Genomic DNA, 21047 nt, shown 5'->3' with positions numbered 1-21047 from the left:
AGCCTGATGATCTTTATCTTTTTATATAAATATTTAGCAAACCTCCTCCCCCCCAAAAGTACATACCTCTATTTCCCAGAGTGCTTTAGAACTAGTAGCTGACGTTGCTGACTGACGCAAGGTCGTCCGAAGGAAAATGTGCTGTTTTTTCTCGTAGTCATCACAGGTCAGAAACTTCTCTTGTTCGGCATGAAACAGTCTCACGACATCACCCTGGAGAAACAGGTGAGGAAATGGTAACCATCCAGTGGTCACCACCAGGAAACTGGGGGTCCTGCAGTTCCTTTCTGACCTGGGCACTCTGGGCTGCAGGGCCTTCGCCTATCCTTGAAGGCTCTGAGCACATGTCAGATTACTGGCGCTTGAGAATAAAGGTTTGTATGGAGGGCTTACTCACCCCTTTCAACACATCCTCACGATAGGAGCTGAATTTCATGAATAAAGTGATTTTCCAGCTAGTGTTGCAATTGACAGCATTCACCTATTGGTGGAGACAAATGTTAAAGACATAAGACAGTAGACTCTGTGTTCTGTACCAAAAATCACCATTCCAAACAGGAGAAGAAAAAAGACAACTATGGACAGCAAAGTGTGGGCCTCAATAAAAAACATCTTCAAAGAACCATTCAAGACAGGCAGTACCTACAGACGCCCAAGGGTGCTAACACTGCCAGCATGGTGCTCAAGAGAATCAAGAAACAACACGCCCTCCCTCCCTCCCTCCCTCCCTCCCTCCCTCTCTCCCTCCTCTCCTTTCTGTCTCCCTTCCTCTGTCCTACTCTCTTCCTCCCTCCCCCTAGAGAAAATCAGCACCCCTTCCTCTCCCACCTGGACTCACCTCTTTGCAGCCTGGGTTGTCCAGGAGTTCCACATTGCTGGCATGCAGGGGCTGCCCAGCGTTCACCGGCATCAGAACAACTTTATCTCCTACGACGATCTGGGAATCAGAAACACACCCTGATGCTCTGAGGCTGGAAACACCCCAGCAGTCCTCACCAGCAGCCTGCCTCCCGGTCCTGTCATTCTACAGATTGTGACTTGACTCTTCTCCCTGAGAAGCATGTTCAGTGTTCCATGCCTGCCAAACCCTAGTCCCCGTTAGTCTCCATGTCACCTGGGGCTTCTCAGAGGTCAGAATCAGGCGATTTTCTTCCCAAAAGTCCTTGCGGCTGACACAGTGAAGGCAGCTACCACGATGTTCCTTCTAGCCAAGCTTCAGAATCTCACCAGGGTAGCAGAGAACACATCCCTCCATGCTCCCTCCCCACCGAAAGGCGGTGCTCCCACTCCACCGAAAGGCTGTGGGTCTGCTTAACTAATCATCCCGAATCTCAGAATTATGAAGCATCTGACCTCTGGGTTCAGGAAATACAAAGCAGGGCACAACCTTGGAAAAATCTATGCTTTGTCAGGCCTGGAGCTTTCGGTTCCCTTTTACTTGAAATGTCTAAAACCAAAACTGTAGGAGCCTGTGTTTCTTTTAAAATAAGAATTATCAGGGTTCCAGGGGAAAGTACTAAAAAAATCTAAGTCTGTATTTATAGTCATCTGTGTGATAAGAGCAATGTCTATTTTACATGCAAATATCTTTATATCTAATTAGACTTGAGGGAATTGAATTTACCTTTTCTTAATGGCAATAACAGTGTGATTTTAGTAACTGGAGAGACTTGTGCTAGTTCTTTTTTGTTTGTTTTTGCTTTTCTTTTTTAAGATTTATTTTGTGTGTGTGTGTGTGTGTGTGTGTGTGTGTGTGTGTGTGTGTGTGTGTTTTCTATCTGTATATTCACCTTTATGCCAAAAGAGGTCATCAGATCACACTATAGATGGTTGTGAGCCACCATGTGGTTGCTGGGAATTGAACTCAGGACCTCTGGAAGAGCAGCCAGTGCTCTTAACCATTGAGCCGTCTCTCCAGCCACCCTTAATTTCTTTAGAAGACGGTTTTGTGGCATCTACTTTCCCAGCTGTGGGGCTTTCCCACTCTGAAGCAAAATCAAAAACCTTCCCTTTGCATGTTTCATACCAATTACATGTTAGAACAATTAAAGATTGCTTTGTTACATAAATGAGAAAACAATTGGGACTTGGGACATCTCCATGTACCTTAACCAAAACACACGCTCACATTTTCAGTGTCCCATGACCCTAAATGTGTACTATTGAGGAGCTGTGTTGCCGCACGCTGCATCTAGAGACCTATCTGTGTCCAAGAAGCCTCAAGTTCAGTAACCCAGCGCAGGAAGGTGCCCTTGGCTTTGTGGGATGAGTGCCTGCTGTTTGTAGGACAGGCCTGTAGACCTCATCCCACCTTCCAAACACAGATGCCAGCAAACACTCATTTACAGAAAATAAAGTATATCATTTTTTAGATAGCACTGAAGAGGGACTAGGGAAAACGTGTGTATAAGAAACAGTCCATAATCTCGGGGAATTCGCATTACTAGATGTGTTGGAATTATTCTCAGAAGAGTGAGGCTTCAGGCCTGACGGACCCTAAGAAACTCTATTTGATGCATAACCAGAGGGCGAGGCCCTTTGCTTTTACATCTTATAATCCCAAAGACTTCTGTTGGGTCTATGCAGTGACCATGTCACGCTGCAGATGGGATTTCACTGATAACGATGCCACCTGCAGCTGGCTGTCCCTGCTCTGAGTGTCATTTGGGACAGTAAGAGGAACCTCACAGTGGGAATCAGAAAACACCAATGCCCTATCTCTGCCTCTGCTACAAATGCCAGGCTTGTCATTTTGTGAAATCACAAAATCTGCCTGCCAGAGTTCCTCACCGTGAGTTAGAATTTTCTACTGACTTCAAGAATTCTACCTCTTTATGCTTCTAAATCTACATCAGGGCAAAGGACCCTTGTCTTCTCAGGTCAAGACTAAAAAGGAAAAGAGTTAAATGCTCAAACATGAAGAGGACACGTGGAAATGAAATACCCATGTTTTCGGCTCACCAGTGTCCTCGGTGGTTTTTCTAGTAACTTAGCAGCAGTGAAGGACTTTCTATACAGCTGACAGTGAAGGGACCTGTGAACCCGTTTCCCCCAAACCATGCATCCTACCTAGTGCACCTTCGTGCACTTAGCTCAAGGAACAGCGTGCACTCCAGGCCGCCATCTGCATCATTCTCCACTTGAGCCCCGAGGACTTCTTGTTGGTTACACACAACCTAAGTCTCTCCTTCGCTCATTGCTAAATACCAAACTGCAATTTTAAAATTCCTCTGAACATTGCAATTTCCTCTCCATTTAAGATACTTACGCAGAAACTCAGTCATAATTAAACCACTCAAAGAGACAGCATTGGCAAAACTGCCTTCAATAAACTACAGTCTGATGTTTTAAAACGCTGCCTGTTCCTAGCCAAGAAAACAAGAGTTGCATACAAGTCCGTGCAAGGCTGACACAAGGCTGTGGGCATGCCAGCCTTCCTCGGCAACGTTCATCACACACAAAGCCACATAGAGGTGAACGAACACAGTGACGGTTTCAGCAAGAAGGTGGAAGACTGTGGCAGCGGGACTTTGTGGAGTGCATCCAGAAAAGAACAACTTAACGCACTGTGGGGCGGCCACAAAGACAAGGTTTGTTTCTGCTGAAACTAATTGTCTAAAGTAGTTGTTACATTCAACTCTCTCCTGATACTATCAAGTGGCTTGCAAGCAAGGAGAGAAAGTCAAAGGAGGAATCAGCAGAGGGAACCATGAAATTCACAGCAACCCGAAGGCAGAGAGAGGCTCATTTCACCATGTCATCACACTCTTTTAGTTTGAGCGTAGTTAGGATTTGTTTGATTTGACGTTTGGTTTTCATGAACCACCTATAGAGGAGTTGGGGGTTGGGGACACCATTACAAGAGAAGTGGATAGTTCCCAAACTACATTTTAGCCCTTGAATGATTGAGAGTTGAGTGTAATTAACTACAAATCCAGTGTAAGGACGCGCCATGCTGCCAGCACACATCACTTCATATCAAAAGTAAGCAGTGGAAGGGAGAACTAGTTTCCCAAGAATCCAGTCCATCCCTGCATGCCATGCAGCACAGACCTTACCTAAGGAAAGCATCACCAGAAAAATTACTAACCCAATTAAATCATGGCGCTTGTGTCCTGTAGAATTGAATTTGTACTTTAAAATTCACTGAGGGAAAAAAAGAGATTCTCTATAAAAAGAAGACAATTCTCACATAAGAAATACCTCCAAACACACTAAAGATGCAACCCAAGTACTGATTGTGAAACATGGCAGGAGAATTACATTTTCACTTCAGTCAGAATTCATATGAGCTTTTCCACACGGCAAGTATTGATCACCTGGCATTTGTGTGGAGTTCTACTTATAAACCTGTCTTTACTGAGCATCTTCCAGGAGCTAAGGACTACCACAAAAATGTCAAATTGTTAACCAGGTGTGGCAATGCACAACTAGAATCCCAGCAGTCAGTAGGCTGATGCTGAGGCAGGAGGACCAATACCAGTTTGAGGTCAGCCTATGCTATATTACAAGTCAGGCAAGAATATAGTGAGAAGCATCTCCATAAATAGAGAAGATGAGGAGCCATCTCCATAAATAGAGAAGATGAGGAGCCATCTCCATAAATAGAGAAGATGAGGCAATGATTCCTATGGAATTATCTCACTTTTTTTCTCTTCCACAAAATAGCAGAAAAGATCTAAGCCAGTGGTTCCCAACCTGTGGCTCACAACCCCTTTGGAGCTTGAATGACCCTTTCACAGAGGTCACCTAAGACCATCTCATAGGAAAACACAGGTGTTTGCATTATGATTCATAACAGTAGCAAAATTACAGTTATGGAGCAACAACGAAAATGATTTTATGGTTGGGGTCACCACAACATGAGGAACTTATTAAAGGGTCACAGCATTAGGAAGGTTGAGAACCACTGATCTAAGCTCTGGCGACATCACAGCCATTTATACACCCCAGTTTATTGTCATTGACAGTGGGCAGATGTCACAGTCCCTCAAACCCTGCACACTGTGACAACACTGTAAGAAGTTGTCTGTGAAGATACTGAACAGAACATTGCCATGGCTCTCTGCTAACTTGATTAACTGTCCTGTGATTTCTGAGCGTGGCCTATATTGTAAACAAATGCACTTAACCTAGTAAAACAATGCTAACGCCAAACGTGTTAGAAAGTGCAATGAATGACACATATATGTAAAACCGCCATAATGCAGCCCATCATTCCCTATGCTAACTTAAGTAGTTTAGAGTTAACTGGCTGAAGACTGTACTTTCGGAGTTCTCTAGCACACCGTGGGTTGTTTGCTTCTCCCTTGGTTTTGCCCACACATACATTATCACCCTCGCTTCTCAGCTTCCAGAAGGGATGGATGTAGAACCAGGACCCTTCGTTCCCTGCGGCATCCAAGGACACGCGCATGGCATTCTTCTCCAGCAGAGCAGGCAACCTCTTGTTGACAGTCAGGTACTTGTTGCTTTTTATATGCAGTAGCTGCAGAGGAAAGATGAGTGTTAGAGCCTGTATCTGTGGTCTCCTCGGGTAGCTGCATTCATAAATCCACACACCACAACTCATGCTGGAAACTAAACACGGGAGCTACTTTAAGGCTCAGCAACCTCCAACTTGCCAACCTGCCTGCCTGTCTCCTCCTCGTCTCCACCCCAAGTTCTGCTTCAAGGGTGATGGTGACTGTGCGTGGAAGATACCCCAGGGGACACTGAAGACACCTTCATCCACTGAGAAATAGCAGACTAAAATCAGGCTTTCCAAAAAAGACCCGGAAGCTGCCTGAACCTCACCCATTTCCAATACTCTTACAGCCACACAAGCAGAATCTGCTGAAGAAAATCAGAGGCCTACGCCACACCCTAAGCACCCTGCCCATCGACAGCACTAACTCACACTGGTCCTCACCTCTCCCTTCCCCATGGACACCATAGACAGTCTTCCCAAAATATAACCTTATTGGGTAGAACTACAAAGGCAAACTTCCCATCTAGTTTCAAAATCAGCCAAAAGAGAAGGGACATTTTAGTACCCATAAGATGAGGCAGAAGTTATTTCAAAGTAAAATGGCAATTTTTTAATTGAAAAAACAAGAATTATCTTTTTGTAAAACTCCAGGCCCTACCCTTGGTTCTTATTGTACTAATGAAGGCATGAAAAACCATGGGTCTGGGAACTAGCTCAACTGGTCAAGTGCTGCCTTACAAGCCTGAGGGCCCAAGTTCAATCCCCCAAGTTAAAAAATCAAAACCGAAAGCAGGATGAGGAGGCACACACTTGTAACCCCAGCACTCGGGAAGTGTATCCCTGGGCTCCCTGGCAGCCTGCCTAGCTGGATCCACAAGTCCAGGCTGTGAGAGACCTAGTCTCCAAAAACACCATGGGGCAGCTCCTAAGAACAACACCTGAGATGAGGCTGACTTCAGGCTTACACACACACACACACACACACACACACACATCACACACACACACACACACACACACACAAACACACGCATGCACACACACGTATGCACACAGACATGCACATGCACACACATGTATGCACACAGACATGCACATGCATGCATGCACACACATGCACACACATGCATACATATGCATACATGCACACACGTATGCACAGACATGCATATGTATGCACGCACATGCATACACACACATGCACACATATGCATACATGCACACATGCATACATACCCAGGCATACACACACATAAACACATGCACACACATGCATACCTGCACACACACACCCTCAAGCCTTAGTATGTACCTCCAGGATCCATGTCAAAGCACAGAACGCAGCCCCTAAGTAAGACAAGCATTGTACTTGAAGTACTTGACAAGGAGCTTAAATGAGTCACCAAAGCTCAGTGAAGAGACATCATCTCTGGAAGTCTACTTAGGGGATGTGCAGTCCCACCAAGCCGAAAGTCACGCCCTCCACCCTGTCCTGTGGGGAACAGCTTTGCCCTGCCCTCTGGCACACTGCCATTTGTCCATGACAGAACACCAGGAGACATTATTCTTTAATGTGGCCTTGTTAAGTGCCTCATTGTGGTGATTACTGTAAGGAACCTGTGCAGGGTGGTGTTTACCATTTTAAACAGTGTCTTCTTTATGAGCACTCAAGGGAAACATTTTCCTGATCTCACTTCTGGGAATGAATGTGCTTCCAGTCCCCAGATGGGCTCTATGCTACAGACCTCCACTACCGGGGCTCTAGCAGGGTCCCTCCTGTGGCCAAGCAGCAGCAGCAGTGCCTTGAGCTGGGGTCACAGTGACAGCAATGCCTTGGGCTGGGGTCACAGTGACAGTGGTGTCTTGGGCTGGGGTCACAGTGACAGCGGTGTCTTGGGCTGGGGTCACAGTGACAGCAATGCCTTGGGCTGGGGTCACAGTGACAGTGGTGTCTTGGGCTGGGGTCACAGTGACAGCGGTGTCTTGGGCTGGGGTCACAGTGACAGCAATGCTTTGGGCTGGGGTCACAGTGACAGCAGTGTCTTGGGCTGGGGTCACAGTGACAGCAATGCCTTGGGCTGGGGTCACAGTGACAGCGGTGTCTTGGGCTGGGGTCACAGTGACAGCGGTGCCTTGGGCTGGGGTCACAGTGACAGCAATGCCTTGGGCTGGGGTCACAGTGACAGCAATGCCTTGGGCTGGGGTCACAGTGACAGCAATGCCTTGGGCTGGGGTCACAGTGACAGCAGTGCCTTGGGCTGGGGTCACAGTGACAGCGGTGTCTTGGCTGGGTTTTACTGAGCTTTGTAAGCAAGCCTCATTTTTTACTTCACCTCGTCCAGCCACCATTATTTTCCCTTCCACCCAGCTGCCTCCCTTGGCAACTGGTGCTTTATCTACCAATGTGCTGTGTGTTTCTTGGAAAAGGCCTCACATTCTTCTTTGGAACAAGGTGGGGCACTTGCTAGCAAACAAACAAACAAAAGAAGCCTAAAAGATCTGAATGAAGGGGGGGTGCAGTTGAGATAAGTCAATGTGCACCCTGACAATGAGGACTGGAAGCCAAAGCAATATTGCCTGTTAAATAAATGTACAATACGAAAACTTTCCCCTTGACCCCGGGAAATCATCAAGCATCAGCCCATCCACCTAAAGGACTATGTCTTCTGGGCCTTACAAACCCTCCTGCACAGTCTTACCTTTGGTAACTTAAGCTCCCACCAAGAGATCAGTTTTCCGAGTGCCTGCACGGATCGCCTATGTTCGGGACTTGCAGGCCAGCGCCATTGGGCCTGGCACAAGATGTATTCAATACATACATGATATGATGCATGTTCACTGAAAGCCTCAGACTAATCATCATCCCCTCCAAAGAAGAACACGGTATCACAAATGCTTCATACAGCTTGACATGTGGGTAGTTTGACGGCTCACCCATAAAGGACTTCCCTCTCTGATGACAAAATGAAGACTTACTTGTATAACGTTGCTGTATTTCACGATTTCTCCCAACAGTTTCTTGTTCTCCGACTCATTCTGTTTCTGCTCCAGCTCAGCAGCATGCTGCAAGAGGACGACCAAGTATTCAGTGTGGAAGCATAGCAAGCAGAGACTTAGTAACAAGAATAAAGCAGACAGGCTGTGTTATTAGAGAGCTGGATTTCAGACGGTTTCTCTGTGTAGCCCTGGCTGTCCCGGAACTTACTCTGTAGGCTCAGCTAGACTCAAGCTCAGAGACCTGCCTGCCTCTGCCTGCATAGTGCTGGGGTTAATGCACATACCACCATGTCCAGCAAGGAAGTTTTTTGTAATTGGGGGTACATTTACACTAGGCTCCCAGATCTCCCCCAAGCCACCCCACCCCAAGTGTGGCAGCAACTTTACAATCTATGCTGAATACAGCCAAACCTGTCTTGGACCATTTGTTTCTATACTGCAAATTTCAGTTAAGTAGAAGGTTCTGTGGAACTAGAAACTTCTCTACAGTATGATGTGAAACTGTTAGAAAAGCAGGTAAATTAAAACCTCAAAATATAGCTTTCAGTCCTGAGAGTACCTAGGATTTAAATGATACAAAACTTAGTATTATCAAATTCAGACTCAGTCAAACTATATATATATATATATATATTATTTTTTCTCTATAGACTGTTAGGGGGGAAAAAGTACTATAAAGGGTAAAATATAATTAGATTTAACAGTCAGGGTTTTTTTAATTCCTTTTTGGTTTGGTGAGAAGTTGAGAATTAGCCCGGCACACCTTAAAAAATAACAGTGGGGATGTGTTGCCCACATGCCAGGAAATAAGTAGGTACGCCCTACAACGGAAAACTACTTACCTCTGCACTCTGCCTGAGCTCTAACTGAAATCTCTACACAATGGTGAAATCAGCAAGGCGAGCGGCCCGGTGCCTGCTTGTTATTGTTGCTCTCGGGCCAGCCTCAGGGGCGAGCCTCGGAGAAAGAGGGCAGCGACTTACCTGAAGCTTCTTCAGCAGGGCAGCCTCTGTGTGGTTTCCTTGCTTCGCCTGCTTGGCTTTCCAATATTGCTTCTGGGCAGAGTATCGATTCATGGGGCAGACCTTGAAAAGGCAGTCTGAGAAACAAACGGAGCAGTGTGACTAAGGCTCTGGGTACTTTCTAGACACCCTTTGTAAGCCTAGTTTGAGACATGAATATCTTTTAGTATTTGGGGACAGTCTTAATGCACTCTATAACATCCTTTTCAAATACCTACTTAAAACAGTTTCATTAAACTGTTTTAAACTGTTCATTAAACTGTTTCATTAAAACAGATGCTTCTTCATTAGTGTTTTGTGAAACATTCTAGCTAGTGTAATTCATGAGGAAGTCAATGACGTGTCTGGAGAAGGCAATTCTTATTGTAGTTGGCTTTGGATTTTTGAGACGGGGTCTCATGTAGCCCAGGCTGACCTCCATCTTACTAGGTAGACAAGATGGTCTTGATTTCCGGGCCTTCCTGTCTTTCCCTTGACAGTACTAGGGCAGCAGGCACAAGCCACCACATGTTGTGGAATGGTTAACCATTTAAAGATGTGTTACTTTTGTTTATGCTGTAGAATATTACTGTAACTATGTGAAGGTGTGTTACATTTGTTTATGCTGCGTTTGTTTAATGATGTAAGCTGGGCGTTGGTGGCAAGCACCTTTAATCCCAGCACTCAGGAGGCAGAGGCAGGCAGATCTCGGTAAGTTCGAGGCCAGCCTGGTCTACAGAGCGAGTGCCAGGACAGGCTCCAAAAGCTACACAGAGAAACCCTGTCTCAAAAAAAAAAAAAAAAAAAAAAAAAAAAGATGTGTTACTTTTATTTATGTTGCATTTGTTTAATTGAAAAGATGTGTAGTTGTTTCACTGTGCCTGCCTAAGGTTCCTAATTGGTCTAATAAGGAGCTGAACAGCAAATAGGTAGGCAGAGAAAGGTAGGCAGGGATGACAGGCAGGGAGAATAAATAGGGGAAATCTAGGCTTGAGAAGACCAAAAGAGAAGGGGAAAGGAAGATAGAATGAGGGAGAGAGAGACACTCCTGGGACCAGAAGCCAGGCACAGGAAGCGGCGAAAGAAAGAAACACAGGGGCGTTGGTGGCGCATGCCTTTAATCCCAGCACTCAGGAGGCAGAGGCAGGTGGATCTCTGTGAGTTCGAGGCCAGCCTGGTCTCCAGAGCTAGTGCCAGGACAGGCTCCAAAGCCACAGAGAAACCCTGTCTCGAAAGACCAAAAAAAAAAAAAGAAAGAAAGAAAGAAACACAGAAAGAAAGAAAGAAAGAAAGAAAGAAAGAAAGAAAGAAAGAAAGAAAGGTAAAAAAAAAAAAAGCCCTAGATAAACAGATCAAAGTAAGATCTAAGATAAGGCCAAGCATTCATAACTAAGAATAAGTCCCCATGTCATGATTTGGGAGCTGATTTGTGGCCCAAAAGAAAGCTTGGTACAACCATGCCTGGCTTGATGAGGTATTTAATTGTCATGAGTCCCAACACTCAGGAGGCAGAGACAGTTAGATGGTGAGTTCAAGGCCAGCCTGGACTACTCCACCTCAAAACAAAACAAACAAAAAAGATGCTGTATCTGCCCCTGTATTGCTTGTCCATGTTCAGTATATTTGATGCAAGAAATAACCACATGACCATTGCAGCCATCCATTCGGATCCCCTGGGCTCCAAATACCTGGGGTGAACATGGTGAAAATCTGAGAGACAGTATAATAGGAAGGGGAAAAAAATCAAACAAAACAAAAGCCAAAACTGTGGTCCTGATTTCCAAATACCTAAATCTGTAGGCTGGAGACCACAATCATAGGCAACCATGGTAGTGATGTCTCCAAAACGGAAGAGCTCAGCAGTGACCCCTTCCTAATGGGAAGAGCGGGCTCAGCAGGTCTCGGGTGCTCGTGTGCTCGAGTGATCTCAACACAAAACACGGGTCAACTCCCAAGGGCTGAGGGTCCCGGATGCTCCTCCTGATTCAGTGATAAAATTCTCAATAGCAGCTGTCACACCAGCCATGGTCAGAGGGAAGGAAGCGATGGCTGCCTGCTGCCCAGCCTCCTGCCTCCACTTACATGGCCCCGGATCCCAGCCAGGGACTCTGCTGCCCACCCCAATGCAGACATGTCCAGTGGTCCAACTCCCTCTAGAGTCTGACACCCTGACAACACACATGACAGAGCAATAAACGAGGGGCCGGAAAGATGGCTCAGTGGCAGAGTAACTCAGCCAGGGATGGCTCAAATTCTGGGGACCCAACACCCTCTTCTGACCTTCTTGGGCAACAGGCATGCACACACATACATAAAGGCCAAGGGCTCATATACAATAAAAAAATTCTGATGGTCATGGTGACACACACCTTCTTTAATCCCAGCACTTGGGAGGCACGGGCAGGCAGATCTCTGTGAGTTCAAGGTCAGCCTGGTTTACATAGTGAGTTCCAGGACAGCCTGGGCTATGTAGTAAGACTCTGTCACAAATAAATAAATAAATAAATAAATAAATAAATAAATAAATAAATAAATAAACTAAAACAAAACATCCTTAAAAAAAAACTTACTGTGTTTTAACAAATGTGCTACTACTATTTAGAGACAGTCTCGCTTTAAGTGTATATCAAAAAAAAAATAAAATTCAGTAGAGTCAAATATCCATTCAGCCACAGTCTTAACTGTTCTAATGGTATAAAATGATCAAGGGCTGTGGTGGTTTGAGTAAGAATGCTACCACAGGCTCATGTATTTGAATGTTTGGTCATCAGGGAGTGGTTTTACTTAGCAGAGATTAGGAATTGTGGGCCTTGTTGAAGGAAGAGTGTCACAGAGGGTGGGCTTTAGGGTTTCAAATGCTCAAGCCAGGCCCAGAGTCTCTCTAACTGTGTCTGTCTCTGTCTCTGTCTCTGTGTCTCTGTCTCTGTCTCTCTCTCTCTCTCTCTCTCTCTCTCTCTCTCTCTCTCTCTCTCTCTCTCTTTCTCTCCCTCTCTGCCTGTGTGCCATCTTGCTTCCCACCATAAGGATAATGAACTAAACCTCTGAGCCATAAGCCAGCCCCAACCAAAAGCTTTCCTTTATATGAATTGCCACGGTCATGGTGTCTCTTCATAGCAACAGAACCCTAAGACAAGGAGTATGACTAGCATGTTTAAGAAATTAAAAATAAAACAGGAGACATAATGACCTTATAATTATATACATAGATTCTATTCACTGGTTGGTTGGTTGGTTGGTTGGTTTGGACACTGTGGAAGCCAGAGAATAACTTGTAGAAGTTGGTTCTCTCCTTCTACCTTGTCAGTTCCAGGAATAAAGCACATGTCATGATACAGCAGAGAGAGCCCTTTACCTACTAAGTCATCTTGTTTGGACCACAAAGTCTATCAATTGCCCCACTTCCTTTATTTTAAGGTTTATTTGTTAATTATGAATACAGTGTTCTTTCTGCATGTATCCCTGCAGGCCAGAAGAGGGCACCAGATCACATCACAGATGGTTGTGAGCTACCATGTGATTGCTGGGAATTGAACTCAGGACCTCTGGAAGAACAGCCGGTGCTCTTAACCCCTGAGCCGTCTCTCCAGCCCAATCGTTCCACTTTAATAACCAGAAAAGCAATCCATAATTTCAAACTTTAAAAATACCAATATGAAGCTGAAGAGATGGGTTGGTGGTTAAAAGACCTCCTGCTCTTCCAGAGGACCCAAGTTTGGTTTCCAGTACCCACAGTGAACAACTCACAACCAACCACCTGTAACTCCAGTTCCAAGTGATCCGATGCCCTCTTTTGGCTTTCACAGGTACTGCATGCACATGTGCACATGCACACACACACACACACACACACACACACACACAAACACACACACACACACCTGCACACATACACACACACACACAAACACACACATACACACATACACACACACACACACACACACCTGCACACATACACACACACACACAAACACACACAGACACACACAGACACACATACACAAACATACACACACACACACACACAAATACATCTAAATAAAAATGATTTTAAAACATTGTCTCAAAAAAACTAAATAAATAAAATAAATAAATCAAAACTAAATAAATTCCTAAAATACTACTATAGATCAACATTTGTTCATTGGGCTTGGCAGTGCTGAGGATTGAACTCACGGCCTTGCACATGCTAAGTAAGCGCTAAGCTATAAATCCACTAAGATTTATCACTAAGATATAACCCTATCCTGAGAGTGAATAGTTTATATGAGGCAGAAAATGGCACCTTCAAAATGTTAACCCAGGCTTGAAGACCATCACGGCTGCAATGTGACTCAGAAGTACCTGGCACATGTCTGTGAAGACCAAAGGCTGCCGTTGAGACATGTTGTCCTTGGCAGCATTATCCTACAAGGCTCAGAAATTATTTCCTACATATTAGCAATAACAAAGAGAGTTATACAAAGTTTTCGAAGCATAAATACTAAAGTTGTTTGTTCACAAGCAAGCATGAAAGGACATCTGTGAGCTAATGCCGTAGATTATTTTGACAAATATGAGGCCAGTAACGAAACTACATTGCCTTGGTGCAGCAAAAACACAAGTTGATGTTCATGCATAACACAGCCCTGTGACCTGTGGGCCATTCTCATCAACTCATTCACTTGTGGAAAGAGAAGCAGTAGGGGCCCTCACTGTTGCTACAGATTCCTATCATAGTTCATCAGGAAGGGGTCTTTTGACACAGAAATATATGTTGTGGTGAATTTTAGAATACCCCAATGCTGCTCCTTTGAAATGACATCTTTGGATAGCTAGGACAACATCTGTACAGACAGCATTGAGGCCTGAGTATGTGGCTGAATGGGTGAGGAAATACCAGACATCAGACGGTGCTTATTGTAATCCCGCCAGGAGTCCTGCCTGTGCCTTGGGTGTTATGACTCAGCCCCCACCCTCAGGAAGCTCACTGTGGACTTAAAGTTTCCCATGGGGGCTCTGGAGGAGCATAAAGACTGCTCCTTGGAACTCTTCCAACGGGTGACTTCTCATTTTATGTCAGTAAATATGCATGAGAATTAGGACTGCAAGACAGTCTGGACTGACGGAACATAGGTCAAACACCTTCTGTGGAAAAGTTGTTATTGGGATGGAGCTTAGGTGTGACTGGTTTTCTCTCACTGACTTCTTTAGAGCATGTTAGAAAATATATACTATCCTTGGACTGGTCAGATATGTTGTCCAATTCTAAATTTACTGCCTAGCAAGAGTGTTACTAATGCCCCCCCCCACCTAATTCACAGGGGTGCTGAGATAGACAAAAAGATAATCTAGGTGGAATCTCTCTGTGAGCTTTAAGGCCTGTCATAAGTGTGAGGCAGTATGAGTGATGTTGCCTCTTTCTCAGTCAGAGCCCCATGAAGACAGAGGGGTGACTAAGCCCTCAGCAAGCCACAAAAAACCAGCAATCTTAAGTTCAGCCGGAACACACCCCAAGAGTGTGCAATTAACAACGTGTCCACCCTTTCGGTGGAAGATGGCCCTGCGTGAGCTTGTATAAAATTCTTGAAGGCTCTGGAACGCAGCAGCATTGAACAGAGGAAACCCTTGCTGCTGCCTTGTAAGTCAAACACGCAGGTTCTGTCACAGTACCAGCGAGGGTGGCGCCTCAGACAGGCCCTCTTCTTGTTCACAGAATTCACCTAATTCAGACTCACCCAAACCTATCCAGACCTTTCCAAACCTGCTGTTAAAGTTAGCTCTCCAGAGACCTGAGGGCAACACACCTATAATGCAAGCACTCACGTAGAGGACTGCCATGAGTCTGAGGCTACAGTGTGAGACCCAAACATCCACAGATACACACTGAACTGAACTCTGGAACTTGTTGCAGAGAGGGAGGAATGAAGATCAAAGGGGTCGGTACCAGGCTTGTGAAACCCACAGAAACAGCTGGCCTGAACAAGGGGGAGCACATGGACCCCAGACTGCTGTCTGGGAGGCCAGCACAGGACTGATCCAGACCCCTGAACATGGATGTCAACGAGGAGGCCTCTGCACTCTAGGGGGCCCCTGGTAGTGGATCAGTATTTTTCCCTGGTGTAAGAAGGGACTTTGAGAGCCCAGCCCACGTGAAGGGATGCACTCTCCGCCTGGACACATGGGGGAGGGCCTAGGACCAGCCAAGGTTGATGTGGTGGACTTTGGGGAGCCCCATCGAGGGGCCCTACCCTGCCTGGGGAGTGGAGGGTGGATGGGGTGGGGGGCAGGTGGGGGTTGGGGGAGGAGAAGGGATTGACATGTGAAGCAAGCTTGTTCCTAATTTGAACTAAAAAAAAAAAAAAAACTTAAAAAATAAAAAAAAAATTAAAAAAACAAAACTAAAGTTAGCTCCTCAAATTCCTGCATGTGTTCATTCTCTCAACTTGAAACTAGTACAGAAATTAGTTCAGAGCCAATTTTTAACTAGACAGCCACCTCCTCATCATCTCAAGGCTCAATGAATTAAATTTTTTTAAAAAAGAGGAAAAAAGTTTGTATCATAGAATAATCATGAAAAGCACAAATAAAAGGAAGTGATTTGAGTTTAATTCTTTTACAAGCTTATCCTTCGCCGAGGAGGCCAATAATCTGCAGGAACATGGTGTATTAGGGTATGTCAGTTATCCAGCAAGGCACATGTTCACCAGGCAGTGTCCGGAAAACCACCGCTCAACATCAGGACCTCTTCTCTAATCGCCTTGGGACAGCGGTTCTCAACCTGTGGGCGTGACCCCTTTTGGGGAGGGGGTCACATCAGATACCCTGTGCACCAGGTGTTTCTATTATGGTTCCTAACAGTAGCAAATCACAGCTATGAGGGAGCAATGAAACTAATTTTATGAAGGGGGCGGGGGATCACCAGAACACACGGAACTGTATTACAGGATTGCAGAGCCAAGGCTGAGCTTTGGAAGGAAGTGAAGCCACCAGAGGTACTTGCTTCAGCCTCATTTCAAACGTGTGTGGAGGGATGACCCTTGAAACCTCTTAATGGTGTATAGCAGAAACTCCACACGGGATAACACCAAGCTCCAGAAACACACACTCACACTCACACACACACACACGAAGAAACCCAGCGGGAAAACAACCAACACCTCCACTTCCTGTAGCCACTGACTCAAGTTTGAAGTGCTTTGCTTCGTACCCCTAAAATATTTGCCCCTGAGGCTGTTTCTGTCCCCCAGAAACCACCTTCAGCACTCTAGTCAAGGCCAGTGTGTAATTCTCAGTGCATCTTGCCAAAGGTGTAGGGAAGGCAGGCTTCCTCATGCGTCCTCCTTAGAGGTGTCTTAAGACTTAAGTGCAGTAGAACGCATTAACCCATCAGCAAGCCTGTCTTTCAGCAAGTCGGACGTCCACCTTGTAGAATGACCTCATGCCAACTAGGGAACGTTGCTGCCAGAGACTTCACTCCCTGCTTGGGGAGGAAGGTGTGTAAGGTAAGGTTCTGGGAATGCTCTCCTCTTTGGAAGGGGACACAGCCGAGTCCAGTGGCCTTGCCCATGAGGAATGAAGTTGTTAGAGCACTTCCTTGGGAAGCAGGCAGGAAGACAAGTGGCCAGTCCACAGCAGCGACTCATCTCTGACCTGGCCGTGGGGTAGTCTGAGCTGGTCTGCAACAGAGCTGTATGTAACTTGGCTTTTACTTCAGTCTAAGGAACTCGTTTTAAAATGCACTGTCTGTATCAGACTCTCAATGTTGAGAAGTTATCAGAGAGAGTATGTTCTTTTGGAAATATCAAACCAAATCTCTCCCTTGGACCTGCCTAAGGAGGCTGCAAAGGTCAGGAGGAATGGACGGCCTGCATTAAGAAACACGAAAAGTTCATCACAACACATCTTAGGCCAGCACCCATGAAAACAGCAATCTCCTTCCTCCATCACAGAGCCCTTACTGCGGAAGGGAAGAGAAACCGTCTTCCATAGCTCCGGGCTGTGCAATGCTAAAGTGTTAAGCCTCAAAGGGGACTCAGATAAAATCCAGCCTTCTGTTCTCTGAGATAAAGGAGCAAAACCTCAGAGCCTGAGTTGTCAAGGTTCTTCCTGATAAAACTCTCCAGATTAGAACACATTACACGTATGGACAAGAGCAACCACACACAGTACCTAGAGTGCCCTGGCAAATGACTGCTTATATCAGGCAACTTTCTGTTCCATTACCGTGACAGAATACCTGAGATAATCAAGTTAATGATAAGTACAGGTCCTGCTGCCTTTGGATCTGTGGTGCCACAGTAAATCATGGTGGCAACATGTGATGGAGGGAACCACTTACCTCACAGAAAGCAAGCAAAGAGAAGGGCGGGGAGGGCGGGAAGCCGCCCTTCCATGGAAGACCAGCACCTAACTTTTTGGCTAGGCCCCACCATAGAGCCTTCTCTACCTCACAGTAGAGCCACAGTCTGGGGACCAAGCTTTCCATACATGGGTCCTGGTTTGTGGAGGTGGCATTCCAGATCCAAACTACAGCACTGACCTTGACAGTAAAGACATTCCTGTCACATTTGTTCCCTCAACACAGTTGACTATCGGCAAACACTGTGTAAACAGTAAAAAGTGCTACAAACTGGCAACAAACAGCGTTTTCTCTTCTCTCTTGAGAGTCAGTCAGGGTTACAGAAATGAAAACGCAGTTCTTAAACCCACAAAGGGGCTAAGGAGTTGATCTGGAATTTGAACCAGGGCCTCCAAGCCCAATTCACTATGCAGCTATGAGTCAAAGCAATTACTCACACACGTTTTTTTCATGTTGAAGCAAAGTGCCTCACGTCAAACGTTGTTCTTAACTCTACATGTGCATCTTGAGGTCACTCAGAACCAGTTGAAACCAGCTTCCACCACAAACCTCGTGTCCCCAAACAGAGTCCTTCGGAATTCTGCACTTAAACTTTCCTTCATCATCACAGAAAGATCCAGGTCCTAGTGTCACCACAATAGATGTGACTGTTCAATTAACAGCAAAGCCTTAATGTGACCAGCAAGTATAAACAGTGGAAAAATACTGGCCAGACAGCAAGGAATGGCTCGCTTCTCATCCATCCTACTAAAGCCGTGCACACAGACAACTTCTAGATAAAAACTGTGGAGTATGTTCACATTTATACACACGTATGTTCAATAGATATCATACATCAAAAGAAACTGATGAATGTTTTTAGGGGGATTTTGTTAATGTACTAAAATAAGGGTAAATACATCAATGAGAATGTTACAAAATCGTAATCTTCTTGAGATTAATTTCCTGGTTCAAATGTTAATGAGTAAATACTTAGAAACAAAGCTTCATTTGGATAAGAAGAGAAATAGATTATAAATAATTTATATTCTGGTTAAGGTTTGGATTCTAACATTCAATAGACCATTTCAATGGATAAGCAGCATTTGAAATTGGGGGAAAAAACACAATGAATAATGTTTTTCACTTAGCTTTCCCACTATAGATATGACATGTTCACAATGGTGATTTATAAAAAAATGTGTAATGGATGAATTGATTTCAGGAATCAAATACACATCTCTAAATTTCATTAAACAAACCCAAGAGCCAAAAGAGAAGAAAGGAAACAATTTATATGCATGCATCCATACGTGATACTTATATAATTGTGTGTGGGGTGTGTGTGTGTGTGTGTGTGTGTGTGTGTGTGTGTGTGTACTGTGTGTGTTTGGTGTGTATGTGTGTGGTGTGTGTGTGGTGTGTGTGTGTGTGTGTGTGTGTGTGTGTGTGTGTGTGTGTGTGTGTGTGTGTGTGTGTGTGTGTGGTGTGTGTGTGTGTGTGTGTGTGTGTGTGTGTGTGTGTGTGTGGTATGTGTGTGTGTGGTGTGTGTGTATGTGTGGTGTGTGTGTGTGTGTGTGTGTGTGTGTGTGTGTGTGTGTGGTGTGTGTGTGTGTATGTGTGCATGTGTCGTCTATGGCAAAATCAAACAATCCATTCCATCCTAATATCCCCTCTGAATGGGATGGAAAAGATCCGACTGAGTGGAACCAAATGGAGCAGGAAGAACAGGGAAAGGGGAGCAGGAGCACCACTGCACCACTCTTGAGAAATGCATCCATGTACTGTAACGTGTACACACATGCATTGCGCAGGGTTACACACATGTGTACACACATGCATTGCGCAGGGTTACAATACAAAACACATTTACTTCTGAAAGTCGCAATAGTGTTCAGTGGGACTGGAGCGATTGCTCAGTGGTTATGAGTGATTGCTGCTCTTGCAGAGGACTAGGTTCAGGTCCCAACACCTACAGAACAGCTCACAACCATCTGTGCCTCCAGTTCTAGAAGACTCGATGCCCTCTTCTGACCTCTGTGGGCACTGTACACGCATGGTACACACACACATACATGCACACTTCATATGCATAAAGATAAAAATAAACCTTTAAATGCCTCCTCCTCCTCTGCTCGTTCTGCCTGTCCTTTCCTACAGCAGTGTCCACCAGCTACCTTCACTCGTCAGCAAGTCTGCGTATGAGTCTGCGTTTAGCACCTGTCTGCAATGTGCAGGCAGTCAGAACCTTTTTGCAAACAGAAGGCTGCCACGAAGCTTCCGAAGGAGCAGTCATCAGAAGTTCTCCTTGCTCTTCTGTGACATTTTAGAGCACAACAGTAGAACTAGTTGACAATCTCTGTTCTTGTTTTACCTCCAAAGCCTGGCACCCAGGAAGTGAAGAGGGTTGGGAATGAGGATCCCAGAGAGGCACCCTTTAGACCACCCATGATGACAGAAATATGCAGAATAGTTGCTCATCAAGTTTTCTGACACATAAAAATCTATACTTCCTTGTACTTTCACCAACAGTCAAGCTTTACAAAAACATAAAAACCACAGTAAGGAAACAAAACCCAAGCACTCAGGTACAACACAGGGGGCACAGAGGACGGGTACAAATCACTAGTTCTTAAAATACAAATGTAACATAATCAGAGTGACTCTGTGCTTGGACGTGGCTCATCTAGGGTCCTAGCACTCTTGTGGGGAACTTGGCCAGGCTCACAGGTGGTGACACCTTCAAGGGGTGGAGTTTAGTGGAAGGCAATTAGGTCATTGGGGATGCTTCCTCAAAAGGAGATGAAGGTCGCTCTTGTGGAACCCCCTACCCTCTACTGCCCGTCTCGCTATAAAATCTCTCATCGTCATCACATGATGTAGTAAATGGAGTCCTCAACACAGCCAGGCTGTACCACGTCCTTAGACCTCAAATAGTGGGAGCTAAATAAGCCCCCTTTTTTATAAGTTTGCAGCCTGAGGTATTTTGTCAGAACAACAGAAAATTGATACAGTGATTATATAGCCCTGTATACCCAAGACTCCATGGACAAGCTTAAGAAATTACTGACTTATTCCAGCTGCCTGGGCCTGATAGTAAATCATCCCCCGTTCCTTTCTCAAGTGATCTAGTTTGAATTACACATATACAATCACCCTAATACCTCATAGACACAGTAGTGGAGTTGCTGAAAAGCCGGGGCCACAATTTGGGGCTGGTCGATGAATGAATGGTCCCTCACAGAAGGAAAAGGACCAC

General features: G+C 45.3%; 1 protein-coding gene across 4 annotated transcripts in view; it reads right to left on the bottom strand.

Annotated features, from left to right (window-relative positions):
* Nucleotides 1-21047, bottom strand: part of Itpr2 (inositol 1,4,5-trisphosphate receptor type 2) — a 414122-nt gene that overhangs the window by 333839 nt on the left and 59236 nt on the right. For 3 of the 4 annotated variants that reach the window (XM_027430112.2, XM_035448791.1, XM_035448792.1), the window contains 6 exons: nt 9451-9566; nt 8447-8533; nt 5330-5488; nt 839-937; nt 398-481; nt 67-213 (listed from right to left, as the gene is read on the bottom strand). In XM_027430112.2, coding sequence (XP_027285913.1) covers nt 67-213; nt 398-481; nt 839-937; nt 5330-5488; nt 8447-8533; nt 9451-9566 — 692 coding nt within the window. Of the gene's footprint in view, nt 1-66; nt 214-397; nt 482-838; nt 938-5329; nt 5489-8446; nt 8534-9450; nt 9567-18246; nt 18454-21047 lie in introns of those variants that run through there. The other variant, XM_027430113.2, reaches the window with a different exon arrangement.

The sequence above is a fragment of the Cricetulus griseus genome, chromosome 8 (genome assembly GCF_003668045.3).
Source record: "Cricetulus griseus strain 17A/GY chromosome 8, alternate assembly CriGri-PICRH-1.0, whole genome shotgun sequence".
NCBI lineage: Eukaryota > Metazoa > Chordata > Mammalia > Rodentia > Cricetidae > Cricetulus > Cricetulus griseus.
This window is presented reverse-complemented; position numbering and strand designations above follow the sequence as displayed.